The sequence below is a fragment of the Anas acuta genome, chromosome 1 (assembly GCF_963932015.1).
Source record: "Anas acuta chromosome 1, bAnaAcu1.1, whole genome shotgun sequence".
Taxonomy (NCBI): Eukaryota; Metazoa; Chordata; class Aves; order Anseriformes; family Anatidae; genus Anas; species Anas acuta.
The window spans coordinates 122891537-122911498 of record NC_088979.1 but is presented as its reverse complement, the minus strand read 5'-3'; the positions used below and the strand labels follow the sequence as shown (position 1 = coordinate 122911498).

Below are 19962 nucleotides of genomic sequence, written 5' to 3'. Positions count from 1 at the left end.
GCATCAGCAGGAGTCGAGGCAGAAGAGAGAGTAAAGTGATTATTGCCCTTTACTTGGCACTCGTCAGAGCACATTGAGAACTCTGTAAGATCTCCCTGGAGCCTTGTCTTCTCCAGGCTGAAGAATCCCAATTCCTTCTGTCTGTCTTCAGAGGAGAGGTGCTCCAGCCCCTTGATCATCTTTGTGGCCTAGGACATGGTTGGCTTTCTGGGCTGCAGGTGCACACGTGCTGTCTGTGAGGTGGGATGTTTTGTGATGGGATGTAAGTGGCACTGGTGTAGCTGTGGGCCATGCTAAACGAGTGCAGATAAAATGGTCTCTGTGTCTAGTGCCCCCTTTCCATTCTGGGATCTTGCTTAGTCTGTGACTGAATGCTCTTTCAGCTTTGCCATCAAGGTAGTCACGACATTACTGGGCCTCTTGATGTCACGTGTATCAAATACTGGACCCAACAAATACCTGAATGTCATCCCTTTTCTGGTTGAAACTTTGTTTCTGTAAGTAAAAGCACTTTAAGGAGAAGCTTAGATGTTGTTGCACTAGGGGAAGCTGGTGTGCTGCCTCTAAGAGGAACTGTACGGAGGGTGGAGTGGAGTGGAGACATCGCGGCCAGGCTCCGTGTTAAGATGGGAACTCAAAGGTGTACAACGGAACTGATAAGCTGCATATTTGCTACCCTGGGCCAATGGCCTGCCATGTTTTTGACAAAATGCTGTCCTTTTGGTGAACTTTGCTCATTATAATATCATTATAATACCAAAACACACTTCCATCCCCACAGCTACCCACCTCCAAGGTGCGACCACCCCACAATGAGCACGTGCTCTGAATTTCTGGGAGCCTATAACTTTAAACAAAAGCGAGAAAATTTAGCACCAATCATAAGAAAGGTGAGCCACTCAATCTCCACCTAGAAGAGAGAAAATAATATAAATTGGATTAAAGGAGAGGGGATGTTAGGGAAGATACCATCCTGACTTCTGGGACCAGTTGACGGGCTGAGCGTCTCTTCCCCCCTCCCACAATTGGGACACCTTTGGGTGACATTTGAACACTTGGTTATAGTGGGTGTCTCTGCAGAAACATAGAAATCTCTGTAGGGTCTTTGTACCTTTTTAACGCATGAATTGCCAGGCTGTGTATTTCATGCATGTTAGCTTGCTTTTGCAGACAGTAAATCATCGCTGGCAATCCAAAGAACCTGTGTCCCTCTTGCTGTAATAAATTGCACTGAATTGCATTGTTCCTAGCTGTGACAGTTCTCATTGAATGTGGCTGTTAAGGATGTGTTACATTGTTGGTGAATCCGTGACCGTGACAGTTCAATACTCCGAATCCAACCAGACCCACGTCGGTTAATTCTTTATTGGTGAATCTGTGACTGTGATAGTTTGGTACCCTGAATCTGTCTGGACCCGTAATGGGTAATTGTCTACACGTGTTAACGCGACAGAGCTGTAATGAGGATGGCTGTTCTTTTCAAGGCAATGTTCCAAATGTTGTTTCATTACAGACAGTGTTTGATGGAGAGAGGTTTAGGCTGCCTTAGATAGCCCGTTGCCACTGATGAACAAGTCTGTGAGATGTCAGCATTTCAAAGCGACTTCATGAGCTGTGTGTGCGAGAGAGCACTGCATCCTGGTGTTAGATGCGTTTTGAGACAGCCGTTAATACATCTGTTGAAAGACAACGGGCTAATATTCATGTGTAAACTTCAGTGTCAGCTGAACAGTTAAGGTTGGCTTCCTTTCCCTTCTGCACAACTCTGCGTTCTGGGGGAAGAAAAAGGTTCTTGTGCTTTGAAGACAAAACCCAACAAACCCAGAAGTGTGGAATGACTTCCACTCAATATTAATGTCTTTAGTTTCACTCCTACTGTCTACCAGACATTATAACCTAACTTGCCTTTGTACTCAGCGCATTTCTTAGTAATCAGAAGCAAGAGTTCTCCAGAGGGGTTGTGTTGCTTTGGGAACCGAATCAGAATACCTTCCAAGGGCATTAGTGAAATCTGCATCCTGGTGAGTGGAGAAATTTCTAAACTGGCTTGGTTTAGCCCTGGTGCTGTGCTGTTATTGGATGTACTCTATGACTTGTGGCCTCAGCGTGGTGAGCTGGCTCTCCAAGTTAGCTAGATCATCTGTCTTGCTATGTGAATGAGACATGTGGTAGGAATGTGGCAGAAGACGATCAGTGTTTGAATGAATCAGCAATGTCTTGTACACATGAAAGAGATTGAACCCATTGGCTTGAATTGTCGTTCCCTCCATGAATGGGTCTATGAGGATCTCCTCATCTGGCGTGGTGAACTGAGAGAAAATGGAAAACTTCCAACACCTGCCACTCCCTTTATTCCCAAGAACTGTGAATGTTGTTCACTTTGTTCAGGAAGAGGTATTAGGACAGCAGTTTTTCCTCATCCAGCTTTCATCCAGTTACACAACACTGCTGCTCAAGCTTGGGGCATTCTGCAACATCCTGGTTTGTAACATGCTCTTATCTTGAGCTGTATACCATTGAATTTAGACCCCAGTCAGTCCTGGTTCTTCAATCTCAAGCTCTATGTACCAAGAACAGTCTTGAAGTTAGATATGAAGCACGTTTTCAGTCTGTTGCATCACTCGTTATCTGTGAGGAGGTCAATAAGCAGGAAATTGGCCCTGGAGTTTCAAGAAAACCATAAATGTTCCTGCATATAAAATCTGTCTTGATTGTCTGAGTGCTGGGAAATGCTGAGTGAGGCTTTGCTGCATTTCCTGAATGTATGGAGTGGTCACCTGCATGTGGGTGAAGAGGCTAGAGGCTTCTAGTTTGAGCCCTAACCAACTGTCTTAGGGTATGGATGGCTGGAGACGGTCATTTACCTTTCTTGCTGGCATGGAGCCATTATACACATAAGATTTTAAGGTGCTCCTTACATTTACTGTTAATATTATTAGTGCTTTATATGGCTTTTTGCTCCTGTTTGCACCATTTCTCCCCTCGTCCAGTTCTGATTAAGATTAGACCCCTCTCTTTACAGAGCTTGAAACCAAGGTAACCCTAATGCATTTCTTGCTGTTGTTGCTTGTAACTCTACCTTGTTCACTTTGTGCTTTGAACAACTCTTTGTGTATGGATCCCACTGTAAAGAGGGCTTTGTCTTCTGTACGTGATTTACCTGATGACTTCTTTCCTGATGTAAAAGTATTATTGCAACAATCAGAAACTGCTCTCGAGCCTTATTGGTCTAATGCAAGTTTGAATGCTCAATGTTATTACAGGCACCAACTTTGCAGATTTGATTTTTACCAAATCACCATCCCCTTACAAAAGACTTCTGCCAGGTCACAGGCCTTAGCGCCTGCTGGCACAGACATGGCCCCAGAAGAAGCATTGGCTTGTTAACAGGATTATACAAAATACCTGGGTGCAACTTTAATCTAACTGGAAAATACCTGTCTTTACAGAAACTAGTATTGCTCCAGAGGGACAACAGGAATTTCCTTTGAGAAACTGGAAATATTTATCCCCAGTTTAATTTTGGCCCAAGGGTATTTCCTATTTTCCAGTGCAAGCTGGGGTAAAGGTAAAAAAGTATCCAGGTTTTGAAATCTCTCATGAATCCCTGTGTGAACTTGATGTGCGTACGATGGTTCAGGCTGGGATCTTGTACAAACAGGAGTCAAAGCACCAAGACTCTTCATAATGTCAAGCCTAAACCTCCCCTGGTGCAGCTGGACACCATTCCCTCGGGTCCTATTGCTGGTCACTAAAGAGAACAGATCAGCGCCTGTCCCTTCGCTCCCCCTCGTGAGAAAACTGTAGGGTGCGGTGAGGTCTCCCCTCATTTGCTAAGGGTTAAACTGAAGGGCATACCTTGTGATTCCAGCTTTGTTTGCCATAGACATTTTTCTACTCTGACGTGGCATGTTACAATGTATGCAAAGACCATTCTTAGGAATACAGAGATGTACCATGTTCCCTCAGAATATAATCCTACTGATTACAGGCCTATTCTCAGGAAACCCCTTGATTAGTCCTCTGTGCATTAAACACTTTTCCTGAAGCCGTTCAAGTTGCCAGCCAGGAGATATTCTGATTAAGATTAGAGTAGTGATCGGTTGTATTTGATAATAGTCATAGGACTCCATGGTACCTAGAGGTATATATATACAAGGTGCCTGGTGACTCTTCTCAGACTACTCTGGACTTCCCTCCTCAGAACCACCCATCATTTCGGAGACGTTACCTGCCACCATGGAGACTGGGGGCTTATCTGAAACTCAGCCTGCTACTCCAGAAGTCCAGCATATTGCTGACCAGGTGAGTTGCAACCTATCTGAAGATAGAGTCTGTGTGAAGGGTGAATCTTGTGCCAAGGCTGGGAGACCAGGTGGTGATACTGAGTGTTGAAAGTGAAGCAAATGCCCTTGCCAGGAAGTATTTTTCTCAGTGTTCTGCGTGGGCACTGTGCAAGTAAGACAAACCCAAATCACTTCTCTGTTTCATCCTTGCCCATCGGCAGGCATAGTACTGGCTACCTTCACTTAATCTTTGCATACAGTTAAAAGACCAACTCTACTGTTCTTGCACTGTGGTTGCTATATTTGAAAGGAGAAGATTGTACGTGATAGGTACCGATATGCAGCTTTTAGGAAAAAATTTTTAGGAAGCCTAACTCTAATGTGATGTTAAAGAATGCTGGAGGCAACACTTGAAATAGGAAAGAATGCTGGAGATGTGGTTGTAAATTGAATTATTTTGATGATTCTGGGTTTATTTTCTTACAGGTGCGTGTTTAGAAATATGAAAACTGGAGTGGTAGAAGGGAAGAACAGCCTAAATATGAACCTGCCAACATTTTTTTTTTTTTTTTTTCTTTTTACAGGTGAAGCCAGAATTTGAAAGAAGGGAACACAAAAGATATGATACCTTTCGAGCCATAGTATATAGGACTCAGGTGGTTGCTGGAACATACTACTTCATTAAGGTTTGTATGTTTTATAAGAGGGATTACTTTGTAGTCCAACCATTTAGGTGACTTGCATAGTGGCTTATAGCAAGAAAGGGAAGCAAATGTAGAAAACCTGATGTGACCAACAAGAATCAACACTATCTCTAGCTGCTTATAAAATTCCTGTGTCACTACTCTAGAATAGAAGTATAAAAACTTAAACAACTTTCACTGTGCTTGTTGAGATGTGAATGATAACTTTTGTAAGATCATCTCACTTGAAGACAGTGGATAGCCTTCTCAGCTCAAATTATCTCAACTAGCCGGAACTGTGCTCTCTGTTGCCTTTCAAGGCAAAGCAGCAGAATTCATATTCCCTCTTGTGTCCTCCAGTACTGTTTACTATAATTAATTTGATTTATTTTAACAAATTCAATCTTAATAAATGCATTTATAGTACTGGTGACTGATGATGTCTTTCCCAATTTTGCAAGTGATAGGAAACACTTCTTCAATTTAGCATTAACTGGAATGAGCTCTTTTATACTTGGGAATTTTCCACATCACTAATATTTTACCAACAAATTTACAGCTGAGATGTAATCCAGACAACGATAAACATAGTGCAACACTGCAGTCACCAGAAGGCATGTAAAGACCTCTTAGGAGCCTAAGGCATTAAACCTTCCTTTTATACCGTAGACCTCACACACTAAGAGTTGAGCACCTGTTGTATTTGGCTCTGTATGTAGGAAATTCTGTGCAACTGTGTAGGAAATCTTTGTGAGGGCTTTCTGGAGGGGAAGGCAAGTTTATTTTAAAATGATTTCATCCACTCATGCTCATCCCTGTAAGCACAAAGACATGTCATGTTGTCTGTCCAGGCAGCAGTGGGTTTGCAGTAAGAAAGACCAGGGATCTTGGCTTTCAAGTTGTCATGGCATCTCTGGGGTTGTTTTTAAGACCATGTGAAGGTTTTGGATAGATCTCTTTGTACCTCTAGGAGCTGATATGGTGTCTGCATCTTGTCCCTCCTCTGAGCCATTAGGACTTAGGCTTTTGTCTCCTGCTCTAAATGTCCCGAGAAGTTTGAAGCTGATGGACAAGGAACTCGAAGAGCTAAATGGAATGCCATCAAAAACTTTCTCCTTTTGTTTCTTCTGGTGCTTGTACCCCCAAGAAGTCCTGATTTTCCATTAACATCTGTCTGATGTTATGTGTTTTATTACAATCTGTGATGCATAGAGACTGAGTTCTCCATGTATTTCCTGCCACCTGTTATCATCCAGACTTGGGCTAAGTGTCACTGTAGTAGAAGTGAAGATATGCCTAAACTTAAGCTTCTGAGAGAAGATATCTCTCCAAGTATGTAAGAGCACCTTTTAGTTTCAAACATGATCCTCATTCTCCCACTGTTCTGGTTTCCAGGTCCAAATTTCTAATTCTGATACTGGCTACGTCCACTTAAGGGTGTTCCAAGCCCTTCCTCAAGAGAACCAAGGTCCCAGCCTTGAGCGTTATCAAACCGGCAAAACCAGAGATGATCCTCTGGAGTACTTCTGAGAGATGGTGGGGAATGTTTCCCGACTTCTGCAAGTTGCACGGGGATTCTGCCTGTGTCAGTAAACGCATGAGAATAAAATAAGTTTTGAAAGCTGTGTTCATCTCCTGCTTGTTGTGTCTGAGTCTGCCGCCTGTCTAAAGCTTGAGAGGGCTCTGAAATACTAGTCAGAGCTGTTCCTGCCACCTAAGGTGCTGTAGCTCTAAGACAGAGTACACTCCTTTTCTCTCTTCTTTCCTAGTACTGTCAGTGTTTTTAGGTGTAACAGGCTACCTGTTTCTTGGGTTTGCTCTTAGTGCATTAAATACAAGGTACTGGCTGCTCTTCAGAAAGTGTGAGAGAAATTTCTAGAGGAGGGATTGAGGAGCCAAACTTTGTGCCCCTCTGTATGGGCAGCTTGACTGGTTAGGGTTGGGTGAGGAAAGGCATGACCTACTCCAAGTAGCACGAAGAGTGACCTCCTGCTGCAGCAGGAAGAGCTCAATCCTAGCACACCCAGGCCCCGGAGCAAAGCGCGACCATCGTGATTACAGAGCATGGTTTACTGGAGATGCATGCAGCTCATTCGTTTTTTGTAGAATCACAAACCTGCAATGAGATCAATTTTCAGTTAAGCTCTGAGGGAACGAAGGAAGAAAGCAACCCCAAACCATGACAACCATATTTTTATGTTAGCAGCTGCTTTGGTAGGTGCTCTTGAATTACATCCGGTGCAATCCAAGCCAATGAGTTTGGGCTCAGATGTGAGACATTAAATGTTTCAATGGGTCTCATGCCATGCCTTGCTTGTGTTCATATTTGGTGCTGTACTGAATAGGCATGCATTAAATCTAGCATTATCTGTGCTAGCTGACCTCTCTCACAATACCATTTGGCAATACTGTTCAGCTTTTTTGGAACCATATAAAATACTTCAGGAAGGAGAGTTTACCATCAACAAAGAATACCATCTCCAGATGCACCTTACTTTAGCAAAACAAGCAGTGCATAACAGCCCTGACGTATTCCACCAATGTTCTACTTTGGGAGTGCGGGAGGACTCTTTGGGCTGATGTGAGCAAAAGAATATATGCAAAAAAGTAGTCTGAGCTCCCTGAAGTTCCCCTTAATAGTTAGGAAGCAGAACATGCTCTAAACCGTGCTAGTTCCATGCTCACACAGCATTCCTGCCCCAAGAGGCATACGAATGTGCATGTGTAGTTTCTTCAGTGTGGAAGCAAGAATCTGCCCTGGTGTCATACACAGGTGGGCTGTTTCTTCTCAGTTCAGAATGCAGCACCACCTCTCCCAAAGTAAAATGTCAAAATTTTCAACACACTCACACACACACCTGACCTCCAACCCCCATCCTTCGTCCCCAAAGGCTTTCTCGTTGCCTCACCCAATTAAAACAAAGTATTTCTAAGTAAAACAAATATTCATGTAAACATAGATGTGGTGCTTAGTGGCACGGTTTAACAATGGAATTGGCAGTGTTAGGTTAAGGGTTGGACCAGATGATCTTAGAGGTCTTTTTCAACTGAAGTGATTCTATGGTTTAGTCATCTGGAATGTGAAAAAGGCTCATGGAAAAAAAAATGAAAAAGATAGCAACTATTATTGAAAAAGCAGTAAAGAAGACAGAGAAATGCCAGTGAAAAATACCGTCTAAATTTGAGAGAAGTATTTATTGTTGTCAGTGCAGAAATGCTTTTACAGTCTGAATTCCTTTCTACGACTTTTCCTTAGGACTCAGAAAATAAGCAAGTTTTTTAAAAATATCCTACTGCTGCAAGAGGAAGAACATGATTACAAAGGGAATGTTTCCAAAGGCTACAGTACTCCTCTTTTTCCTTGCTCTCTGAATCTTTCTGTTCAAGTCCACCTTCCGGTATTTGCCAATAACATATGTAGTATACCTTAAATCTACAGATGTATTCACTGTTGCAAAACTGTACATAAAAAGATGCATGTTTTTCTCTTGCTGCTTGCTGCAAATCCACGAGTGCTAGTGTCTCTCCCCTGCAACTTCCAGACCTGGGAAGTCCACAAACACAACTCAGGAACAGTATTCTGGTTGAGGTGCACTGTAGCCAGTGCAGGTTCTTGGGTTTGCATTAGCAAAAGGTGAAAGGAGAGCTATGTGATTCATTCAGATACTGTGCAGTAAGAGAATGGCATGAGAGAAAGAGATTGTTTTTTCCTGCTTTGTTAAAAAAAAAAAAAAAAAAAAAAAAAAAAGATATTTTCTTGTTCTTTGTTGGAACAGGAATCAACCTTTTGCAGCCTAGGAGGGATTCCACTGCCCCATGTTCTTTATCTTGAAAAGTAGTTTGTTCCAGCAACCACCTGAGCCTTAAACTCCACTGCAGTGAAGACATCAAAGGTTTTCCCTTCTTTTTCTTCTAGCTGAGGCTTCACCTTAAGGAAACATCAAGTTACTAAGACTGATGCAATACTCAAGTATTTAGGACTGAAGGCTCACACTATCAGTGTGCCTGATTACCCTGAAGGTCTTTTTTTGTGTGTTAAATCTGGGCCAGGAGTCTAGATAGGCAGCACAACCAAGACAGTGATGTGATTCTGTCATCACAGACAGAAACCAAGTCTGGAGACAGCCTCTAACAAAGCACCGTGTTGTGATTCTAGAAGATTTATGTTGATGTTATTTCCACTGTTAATGTCTCAGCTTCCCTTTCTGTCCTGTGTATTTAACAACAATTATAAAGTGGTTTCCTATGTACATCCACAAGACTTTAGGTCTTTTAAAATAGAATATTTAAAACATATAATTTGTACAAAAAAAAAAAGGGCTGTCTTCAGTGTTAGCTCCCTCTTCAAATCACATAACAGACAGGCCTCTAAAAACCAAGCTTGGAAAGAAACACCCCTCGGATTGAGGCTTTACAACACTTGACAGAAGTGTTTCAAACTGTAAATATTTCCCACCCACCCAAAATAACAAGCATTCTGAGTCATTGTTCCCAGTTTCCAGAGTGTAAAACCTGTGCTGTAGAAGTCAAAATAACGTGCCCAGTACCCCTGGGACACGAGCTCTCATGAGTTGCTTGCACCTTTTCTGTCCCACACTTGGCTGCCTAGAATCTCATGGCTATACAGCAAGATTCCTGGGTAGGAAAGCAGATTTTAGGCTTTGTTCAAAAGGGCAATATGAAATAGTCTTGGAATCTCTGCTGCAAGCTTGGTGCTACCTGGAAGGCCTTCTTCATTGCACTGCATCATTACGAAGCCCTCACTCCACTCCTAGCACAACAGTAACAACATTGAACAGATTTTCTCTTTTCAGGTATATTACACTTCTTCTTTGTACATGAATACATTTGCTATCCTGCCTGCATCCCAACTTGGGGGAAGTGAGCACGACTGCCACCGCTCAGGTGCTGGACCAAACTCTGGTGCTTTTCTGTACACAAGAGTGGATTCCGAATGTTAGGAAGCATGGTGGAGGGCAGACGTAAGTATCCCACTGTCCCTATCCTGTCCTGTGCTTCCTAACTAACCCTAGATGCTGTGCAGGTTTGGTTTCACAGGTCTCAGAATTGCCCCAGCTCAGCACATTTTCTATTTCCTCCACAAAGCTCAGCACTAGGCTCAGTGGCTCCCAAGAGCTCAGAGTCACATGCAGCTGTAGCTTGTTGGGGTATCATGGCAATGACTCACCACGGCGTATGACAAATGGACATCCTGACACAGTATGGAGAGCTGAGAGAGAAGTAATCCCTGAAAGACCCAAGTTCAACCCACTCTGCTAATTTATGATCAAGGTCCAGATCTGGGGGTCCCGGTGGGCAGTACACTAAACATGAACCAGCAGCGTGCCCTGGTAGTAACGACGGCTAACAGCACACTGGGCTGCATCAGCAGGAGTCGAGGCAGAAGAGAGTAAAGTGATTATTGCCCTTTACTTGGCACTCGTCAGAGCACATTGAGAACTCTGTAAGATCTCCCTGGAGCCTTGTCTTCTCCAGGCTGAAGAATCCCAATTCCTTCTGTCTGTCTTCAGAGGAGAGGTGCTCCAGCCCCTTGATCATCTTTGTGGCCTAGGACATGGTTGGCTTTCTGGGCTGCAGGTGCACACGTGCTGTCTGTGAGGTGGGATGTTATGTGATGGGATGTAAGTGGCACTGGTGTAGCTGTGGGCCATGCTAAACGAGTGCAGATAAAATGGTCTCTGTGTCTAGTGCCCCCTTTCCATTCTGGGATCTTGCTTAGTCTGTGACTGAATGCTCTTTCAGCTTTGCCATCAAGGTAGTCACGACATTACTGGGCCTCTTGATGTCACGTGTATCAAATACTGGACCCAACAAATACCTGAATGTCATCCCTTTTCTGGTTGAAACTTTGTTTCTGCAAGTAAAAGCACTTTAACGAGAAGCTTAGATGTTGTTGCACTAGGGGAAGCTGGTGTGCTGCCTCTAAGAGGAACTGTACGGAGGGTGGAGTGGAGTGGAGACATCGCGGCCAGGCTCCGTGTTAAGATGGGAACTCAAAGGTGTACAACGGAACTGATAAGCTGCATATTTGCTACCCTGGGCCAATGGCCTGCCATGTTTTTGACAAAATGCTGTCCTTTTGGTGAACTTTGCTCATTATAATATCATTATAATACCAAAACACACCTCCATCCCCACAGCTACCCACCTCCAAGGTGCGACCACCCCGCACTGAGCACGTGCTCTGAATTTCTGGGAGCCTATAACTTTAAACAAAAGCGAGAAAATTTAGCACCAATCATAAGAAAGGTGTGTATGACTAGAGTAACTCAATCTCCACCTAGAAGAGAGAAAATAATATAAATTGGATTAAAGGAGAGGGGATGTTAGGGAAGATACCATCCTGACTTCTGGGACCAGTTGACGGGCTGAGCCTCTCTTCCCCACTCCCACAATTGGGACACCTTTGGGTGAGATTTGAACACTTGGTTATAGTGGGTGCCTCTGCAGAAACATAGAAATCTCTGTAGGGTCTTTGTACCTTTTTAACGCATGAATTGCCAGGCTGTGTATTTCATGCATGTTAGCTTGCTTTTGCAGACAGTAAATCATCGCTGGCAATCCAAAGAACCTGTGTCCCTCTTGCTGTAATAAATTGCACTGAATTGCATTGTTCCTAGCTGTGACAGTTCTCATTGAATGTGGCTGTTAAGGATGTGTTACATTGTTGGTGAATCCATGACCGTGACAGTTCAATACTCCGAATCCAACCAGACCCACATCAGTTAATTCTTTATTGGTGAATCTGTGACTGTGATAGTTTGGTACCCTGAATCTGTCTGGACCCGTAATGGGTAATTGTCTACACGTGTTAACGCGACAGAGCTGTAATGAGGATGGCTGTTCTTTTCAAGGCAATGTTCCAAATGTTGTTTCATTACAGACAGTGTTTGATGGAGAGAGGTTTAGGCTGCCTTAGATAGCCCGTTGCCACTGATGAACAAGTCTGTGAGTTGTCAGCATTTCAAAGCGACTTCATGAGCTGTGTGTGCGAGAGAGCACTGCATCCTGGTGTTAGATGTATCACTGCATGTTGAGACAGCTGTTAATACATCTGTTGAAAGACAACGGGCTAATATTCATGTGTAAACTTCAGTGTCAGCTGAACAGTTAAGGTTGGCTTCCCTTCCCTTCTGCACAACTCTGTGTTCTGGGGGAAGAAAAAGGTTCTTGTGCTTTGAAGACAAAACCCAACAAACCCAGAAGTGTGGAATGACTTCCACTCTATATTAATGTCTTTAGTTTCACTCCTACTGTCTACCAGACATTATAACCTAACTTGCCTTTGTACTCAGTACATTTCTTAGTAATCAGAAGCAAGAGTTCTCCAGAGGGGTTGTGTTGCTTTGGGAACCGAATCAGAATACCTTCCAAGGCCATTGGTGAGATCTGCATCCTGGTGAGTGGAGAAATTTCTAAACTGGCTTGGTTTAGCCCTGGTGCTGTGCTGTTATTGGATGTACTCTGTGACTTGTGGCCTCAGCGTGGTGAGCTGGCTCTCCCAGTTAGCTACCTCTTCTGTCTTGCTATGTGAATGAGACACGTGTTAGGAACGTGGCAGAAGACGATCAGTGTTTGAATGAATCAGCAATGTCTTGTACAGATGAAAGAGGTTGAACTCATTGGCTTGAATTGTCATTCCCCCTATGAATGGGGCTATGAGGATCTCATCTGGTGTGGTGAACTGAGAGAAAATGGAAAACTTCCAACACCTGCCACTCCCTTTATTCCCAAGAACTGTGAATGTTGTTCACTTTGTTCAGGAAGAGGTATTAGGACAGCAGTTTTTCCTCATCCGGCTTTCATCCAGTTACACAACACTGCTGCTCAAGCTTGGGGCATTCTGCAACATCCTGGTTTGTAACATGCTCTTATCTTGATCTGTATACCATTGAATTTAGACCCCAGTCAGCCCTAGTTCTTCAATCTCAAGCTCTACGTACCAAGAACAGTCTTGAAGTTAGATATGAAGCACGTTTTCAGTCTGTTGCATCACTCGTTATCTGTGATGAGGTCAATAAGCAGGAAATTGGCCCTGGAGTTTCAAGAAAACCATAAATGTTCCTGCATATAAAATCTGTCTTGATTGTCTGAGTGCTGGGAAATGCTGAGTGAGGCTTTGCTGCATTTCCTGAATGTATGGAGTGGTCACCTGCACGTGGGTGAAGAGGCAAGAGGCTTCTAGTTTGAGCCCTAACCAACTGTCTTAGGGTATGGATGGCTGGAGACGGTCATTTACCTTTCTTGCTGGCATGGAGCCATTATACACATAAGATTTTAAGGTGCTCCTTACATTTACTGTTAATATTTTTAGTGCTTTATATGGCTTTTTGCTCCTGTTTGCACCATTTCTCCCCTCGTCCAGTTCTGATTAAGATTACACCCCTCTCTTTACAGAGCTTGAAACCAAGGTAACCCTAATGCATTTCTTGCTGTTGTTGCTTGTAACTCTACCTTGTTCACTTTGTGCTTTGAACGACTCTTTGTGTATGGATCCCACTGTAAAGAGGGCTTTGTCTTCTGTACGTGATTTACCTGATGACTTCTTTCCTGATGTAAAAGTATTATTGCAACAATCAGAAACTGCTCTCGAGCCTTATTGGTCTAATGCAAGTTTGAATGCTCAATGTTATTACAGGCACCAACTTTGCAGATTTGATTTTTACCAAATCACCATCCCCTTACAAAAGACTTCTGCCAGGTCACAGGCCTTAGCGCCTGCTGGCACAGACATGGCCCCAGAAGAAGCATTGGCTTGTTAACAGGATTATACAAAATACCTGGGTGCAACTTTAATCTAACTGGAAAATACCTGTCTTTACAGAAACTAGTATTGCTCCAGAGGGACAACAGGAATTTCCTTTGAGAAACTGGAAATATTTATCCCCAGTTAAATTTCGGCCCAAGGGTATTTCCTATTTTCCAGTGCAAGCTGGGGTAAAGGTAAATAAGTATCCAGGTTTTGAAATCTCCCATGAATCTCTGTGTGAACTTGATGTGCGTAAAATGGTTCAGGCTGGGATCTTGTACAAACAGGAGTCAAAGCACCGAGTCTCTTTTTGTGGTATGGCTTACATGTGAGAACAGCAAGACCTTGTTTCCAAACAGATCCAAACAGGACACGGACCACACAAGCCCACGTCAGGGTACCAGGCAAAAGGAGCGGAATCATTAATCAGAAAAACTTGGAACTGGTTAAGGGGGTTAAAACACCGGCTAAAATTGGTTAAAACATGGTATCAAGTTATCACTGCAAACTGTAACTTTTCTTTTTCTCATCCTTACAAAGTAGCTGTGTACAAAGATACTACAGGGACCTGCAGGCTGGCACTCTGTCCTTGTAATAACATACCAATTCCAAGATTAGCCATGGATGCTACATCCCAAAAGGGGGCCATTTCCTGTATCAGCGGCGGGTGCTCAGCATCCCAGTTTAGCAAGGAAAGGGCAATTCATAGAACCACGGAATCACAGAATATCCCGAGCTGGATGGGACCCACAAGAATCACAGAGTCCAACACCTGGCACCACAGAGCTCTACCCCAAAATTCAGACCGTATGACTAAGAGCACAATCCAAGTGCTTCTTAAACTCTGACAGGCTTGCTGCCATGACTATGTTCCAGGGGAGCCTGTTCCAGTATGCGACCATCCTGTCTGTGAAGAACCTCTTCCTGATGTCGAGCCTAAACCTCCCCTGGTGCAGCTGGACACCATTCCCTCGGGTCCTATTGCTGGTCACTAAAGAGAACAGATCAGTGTCTGCCCTTCTGCTCCCCCTCTTGAGGAAGCTGTAGGCCGCGATGAGGTCTCCCCTCATTTGTTAAGGGTTAAACTGGAAGGCATACCTTGTGATTCCAGCTTTGTTTGCCACAAACATTTTTCTACTCAGAAGTGGCATGTTACAATGTATGCAAAGAACAGTCTTAGGAATACCAGGATGTACTATGTTTCATCACAATGTAATCCTACCGATGACAGGCTTATTCTCAGGAAACCCCTTGATCAGACCTCTGCGCATTAAACAGTTTTCCTGAAGCCGTTCAAGTTGCCAGCCAGGAGATATTCTGATTAAGATTAGAGTAGTGATTGGTTGTATTTGTTAATAGTCATAGGACTCCATGGTACCTAGAGGTATATATATACAAGGTGCCTGGTGACTCTTCTCAGACTACTCTGGACTTCCCTCCTCAGAACCACCCATCATTTCGGAGACGTTACCTGCCACCATGGAGACTGGGGGCTTATCTGAAACTCAGCCTGCTACTCCAGAAGTCCAGCATATTGCTGACCAGGTGAGTTGCAACCTATCTAAAGATAGAGTCTGTGTGAAGGGGGAATCTTGTGCCAAGGCTGGGAGACCAGGTGGTGATACTGAGTGTTGAAAGTGAAGCAAATGCCCTTGCCAGGAAGTATTTTTCTCAGTGTTCTGCGTGGGCACTGTGCAAGTAAGACAAACCCAAATCACTTCTCTGTTTCATCCTTGTCCATAGGCAGGCATACTACTGGCTACCTCCACTTAATCTTTGAATACAATCAAAAGACCAGCTCTGCTGTTCTTGCACTGTGGTTGCTATATTTGAAAGGAGAAGATTGTACGTGATAGGTACCGATATGCAGCTATTAGGAAAAAAATTTTTAGGAAGCCTAACTCTAATGTGATGTTAAAGAATGCTGGAGGCAACACTTGAAATAGGAAAGAATGCTGGAGATGTGGTTGTAAATTGAATTATTTTGATGGTTCTGGGTTTGTTTTCTTACAGATACGTGTTTAGAAATATGAAAATTGGAGTAGTAGAAGGGAAGGAACAGCCTAAAGATGAACCTCCCAACAGTTGTTTTTTTTTTTTTTTTTTTTTTCTTTTTACAGGTGAAGGCAGAATTTGAAAGAAGGGAAAACAGAACATTTGATATCTTTCAAGCCATAGAATATAGGACTCAGGTGGTTGCTGGAACGAACTACTTCATTAAGGTTTGTATGTTTTATAAGAGGGATTACTTTGTAGTCCAACCATTTAGGTGACTTGCATAGTGGCTTATAGCAAGAAAGGGAAGCAAATGTAGAAAACCTGATGTGACCAACAAGAATAAACACTATCTCTAGCTGCTTATAAAATTCCTCTGTCATTGCTCTAGACTAGAAGTATAAAAACTTAAACAACTTTCACTGTGCTTGTTGAGATGTGAATGATAACTTTTGTAAGATCATCTCACTTGAAGACAGTGGATAGCCTTCTCAGCTCAAATTATCTAAACTAGCTGGAACTGTGCTCTCCTGTTGCCTTTCAAGGCAAAGCAGCAGATTTCATATTCCCTCTTGTGTCCTCCAGTAGTGTTTATGATGATTAATTTGAAGCCAGCCTGAGCATTTGATGGAGAGTTAGTCCATTTTTTAATTTAATGGGAGCATCCCAGATTCTTCTGATCGGTTTTATATGCAAGCATGTGTGCTGATCCTTTGATTCTGTGTCTTTTGGTGCAGAGGTACAGCCTGCCTGTTCTTTCTTTAGTTCAAACAAACAAACAAACAAACAAACAAACCACTTTGCAGACGAATGTAGTGCAATTCATCCTCTATTGGAAAAACTTACGCATGAATTTCGGCACTTTCCTGAGAAGTAACATATAAGAAATTGCAAGTCATATCCTGCAAGCAGAACTGAAGGCTTGAAAACATTGCTTAGAGGCGGGCTGGCTTTCTGTACATAGCAGAAACCCTGCATGTGACTGCTCTAATATAACCTCACGTATGTGTGGATATAAGGCTGGGTAGGATGCGCTCTCTTGACAAGAGTCAGAGTTTGTTTGTTTATGGAAGAGAACTGGCAGACAGGGTTTGGGGAACAGTGATTCTGCAGAGATGTAAAGAGCATTTGCTCTCAGATGCCCGTATTTAGCTGATCCCAGGAAGGACAGATAGTGCCAAACCTCCTTTCCTGAGTCCTTCCTTAACCTAACTGTTAACAGTTATTTCTACATTCTGTGGGTACAAGGGAATAGTAGTGACAGGCCACCTACTTGTATGGCCAGTTTGAGTCTTACTTAAACAACTGATGTTTATCCTTCCCCTGCTCCTGTGAGATGTGCCTTCATTTTGTGGTCGAGGTAGTGAGTAATGAAGAGAAACGACTCATAGTAAGGCTACGGTAGAGCCAGAAGTCACGCCCAGTTAGATTTCTTCCCTTAGTGCTTATTGCTGACCTAGGCAACCACATGTGTAAAGCACTTGCCTGCTGTCCATGGTAAGCCTACCAAGTACTGAGTAGCCTACCTACTACTGAGGAGCCTGACCAAGCTACTCAGAAGTTAAGACTGATATGTAATCAAACTTAATAAACACATTTATAGCACTGGTGACTGGTGCTGTCTTTCCCAGTTTTGCAAGTGACAGGAAACACTTCTTCAGTTTAGCGTTAACTGGAGTGAGCTCTTTTATACTTGGATATTTTCCAGATCACTAATATTTTACCAACAAATTTGCAGCTGAGATGTAATGCAGACAGCGCCAAACATAGTGCAACACTGCAGTCACCAGAAGGCATGTAAAGACCTCTTAAGAGCCTAAGGCATTAAGCCTTCCCTTTATACCGTAGACCTCACACACTAAGAGTTGAGCACCTGTTGTATTTGGCTCTGTATGCAGGAAATTCTGTGCAACTGTGTAGGAAATCTTTGTGAGGGCTTTCTGGAGGGGAAAGCAAGTTTATTTTAAAATGATTTCATCCGCTCATGCACATCCGTGCAAGCACAAAGACATGTCATGTTGTCTGTCCAGGCAGCAGTGGGTTTGCAGTAAGAAAGACAAGGGATCTTGGCTTTCAAGTTGTCATGGCATCTCTGGGGTTGTTCTTAAGACCATGTGAAGGTTTTGGATAGATCTTTTTGTACCGTCTAGGAGCTGATATGGTGTCTGCATCTTATCCCTCCTCTGAGCCATTAGGACTTAGGCTTTTGTCTCCTGCTCTAAATGTCCCGAGAAGTTTGAAGCTGATGGACAAGGATCTCAAAGAGCTAAATGGAATGCCATCAAAAACTTTCTCCTTTTTTTTTTTTTTTTTTTTTTTTTTTTTTTTTTTTTTCTGGTGCTTCTACACTCAAGAAGTCCTTGTTTTCCATTAACATCTTTCTGATGTTTTTTACGTGTTTTATTACAATCTGTGATGCATAGAGACTGAGTTCTCCATGTAGTTCCTGCCACCTGTTATCATCCAGACTTGGGCTAAGAGTCACTGAAGTAGAAGTGAAGACATGCCTAAACTTAAGCTTCTGAGAGAAGATATCCCTCCAAGTATGTAAGAGCACCTTTTAGTTTCACACATGATCCTCATTCTCCTGCTGTTCTGGTTTCTAGGTTCAAATTTCTGAGTCTTATACTGGCTACGCCCACTTAAGGGTGTTCCAAGCCCTTCCTCAGGAGAAACAAGGTCCCAGCCTTGTCAGTTATCAAACCGGCAAAACCAGAGATGATCCGCTGGAGTACTTCTGAGAGATGGTGGGGAATGTTTCCCGACTTCTGCAAGTTGCACGGGGATTCTGCCTGTGTCAGTAAACGCATGAGAATAAAATAAGTTTTGAAAGCTGTGTTCATCTCCTGCTTGTTGTGTCTGAGTCTGCCGCCTGTCTAAAGCTTGAGAGGGCTCTGAAATACTAGTCAGAGCTGTTTCTGCCACCTAAGGTGCTGTAGCTCTAAGACAGAGTACACTCCTTTTCTCTCTTCTTTCCTAGTACTGTCAGTGTTTTTAGGTGTAACAGGCTACCTGTTTCTTGGTTTTGCTCTTAGTGCATTAAACACAAGCTACTGGCTGCTAGGGGAGGAATTGAGGAGCCGAACGGTGTGCCCCTCTGTAAGGGCAGCTTGACTGGTTAGGGTTGGGTGAGGAAAGGCATGACCTACTCCAAGTAGCACGAAGAGCGACCTCCTGCTGCAGCAGGAAGAGCTCAGTCCCAGCACCCAGGCCCCAGATCAAAGCGTTACCATCATGATTACTGAGCATGGTTTACTGGAGATGCATGCAGCTCATTCATTTTTTGTAGCAGCAGGAACTGGCAATGAGATCAATTTTCAGTTAAGCTCTGAGGGAAAAAAAGAAGAAAGCAACCCCAAACCATGACAACCATATTTTTGTGTTAGCAGCTGCTTCGGTAGGTGCTCTTGAATTACATCCGGTACAATCCAAGCCAATGAGTTTGGGCATGCATTAAGTCTAGCGTTATCTGTGCTAGCTGACCTCTCTCACAATACCATTTGGCAATAAGTTTAGCTTTTTTGAACCATATAAAATACTTCGGGATGGAGAGTTGACAAGCAACAAAAAAATACCATTTCCAGAAGCCCCTTATTTTAGCAAAACAAGCAGTGCATAACAGCCCTGACGTATTCCACCAATGTTCTAAGTTGGAAGTGTGGGAGGACTCTTTGGGCTGATGCGAGCAAAAGAATATATGCAAAGAAGTATTCTGAGCTCCCTGAAGTTCCCCTTAATAGTTAGGAAGCAGAACATGCTCTAAACCGTGCTAGAACATGCTCTAAACCGTGCATGCTCACACAGCATTCCTGCCCCAAGAGGCATAAGAATGTGCATGTGTAGTTTCTTCAGTGTGGAAGCAAGAATCTGCCCTGGTGTCATACACAGGTGGGCTGTTTCTTCTCAGTTCAGAATGCAGCACCACCTCTCCCAAAGTAAAATGTCAAAATTACCAACACACACACACACACACCTGACCTCCAACCCCTATCCTTCCTCCCCATAGCCTTTGTTGTTGCCTCACCCAATTAAAACAAAGTATTTCTAAGTAAAACAAATATTCATGTAAACACAGATGTGGTGCTTAGTGGCACGGTTTAACAATGGAATTGGCAGTGTTAGGTTAAGGGTTGGACCAGATGATCTTAGAGGTCTTTTTCAACTGAAGTGATTCTATGGTTTAGTCATCTGGAATGTGAAAAAGGCTCATGGAAAAAAAAATGAAAAA

The 19962-nt window shown here is 43.2% G+C and overlaps 2 protein-coding genes across 3 annotated transcripts; both read left to right on the top strand.

Moving 5' to 3' along the window:
• Positions 1 to 933: 933 nt before the first annotated feature.
• Positions 934 to 6594, top strand: LOC137864679 (cystatin-B-like). 2 transcript variants are annotated; one of them, XM_068699070.1, is made up of 5 exons: positions 959 to 1040; positions 3450 to 3568; positions 4205 to 4305; positions 4871 to 4972; positions 6365 to 6594. In XM_068699070.1, the coding sequence occupies exons 3-5, from the start codon at positions 4240 to 4242 to the stop codon at positions 6497 to 6499; spliced, it is 303 nt and encodes a 100-aa protein (XP_068555171.1). In that variant the 5' UTR covers positions 959 to 1040; positions 3450 to 3568; positions 4205 to 4239; the 3' UTR covers positions 6500 to 6594. The 2 variants fall into 2 exon arrangements, with proteins under 2 accessions (XP_068555165.1, XP_068555171.1); XM_068699064.1 differs by lacking the exon at positions 3450 to 3568 and having other exon boundaries at positions 934 to 1040.
• Positions 6595 to 14579: 7985 nt separating this feature from the next.
• LOC137864675 (cystatin-B-like) lies at positions 14580 to 18994 on the top strand. The gene is made up of 3 exons (XM_068699050.1): positions 14580 to 15284; positions 15860 to 15961; positions 18341 to 18994. The coding sequence occupies exons 1-3, from the start codon at positions 15219 to 15221 to the stop codon at positions 18473 to 18475; spliced, it is 303 nt and encodes a 100-aa protein (XP_068555151.1). The 5' UTR covers positions 14580 to 15218; the 3' UTR covers positions 18476 to 18994.
• Positions 18995 to 19962: the final 968 nt, after the last annotated feature.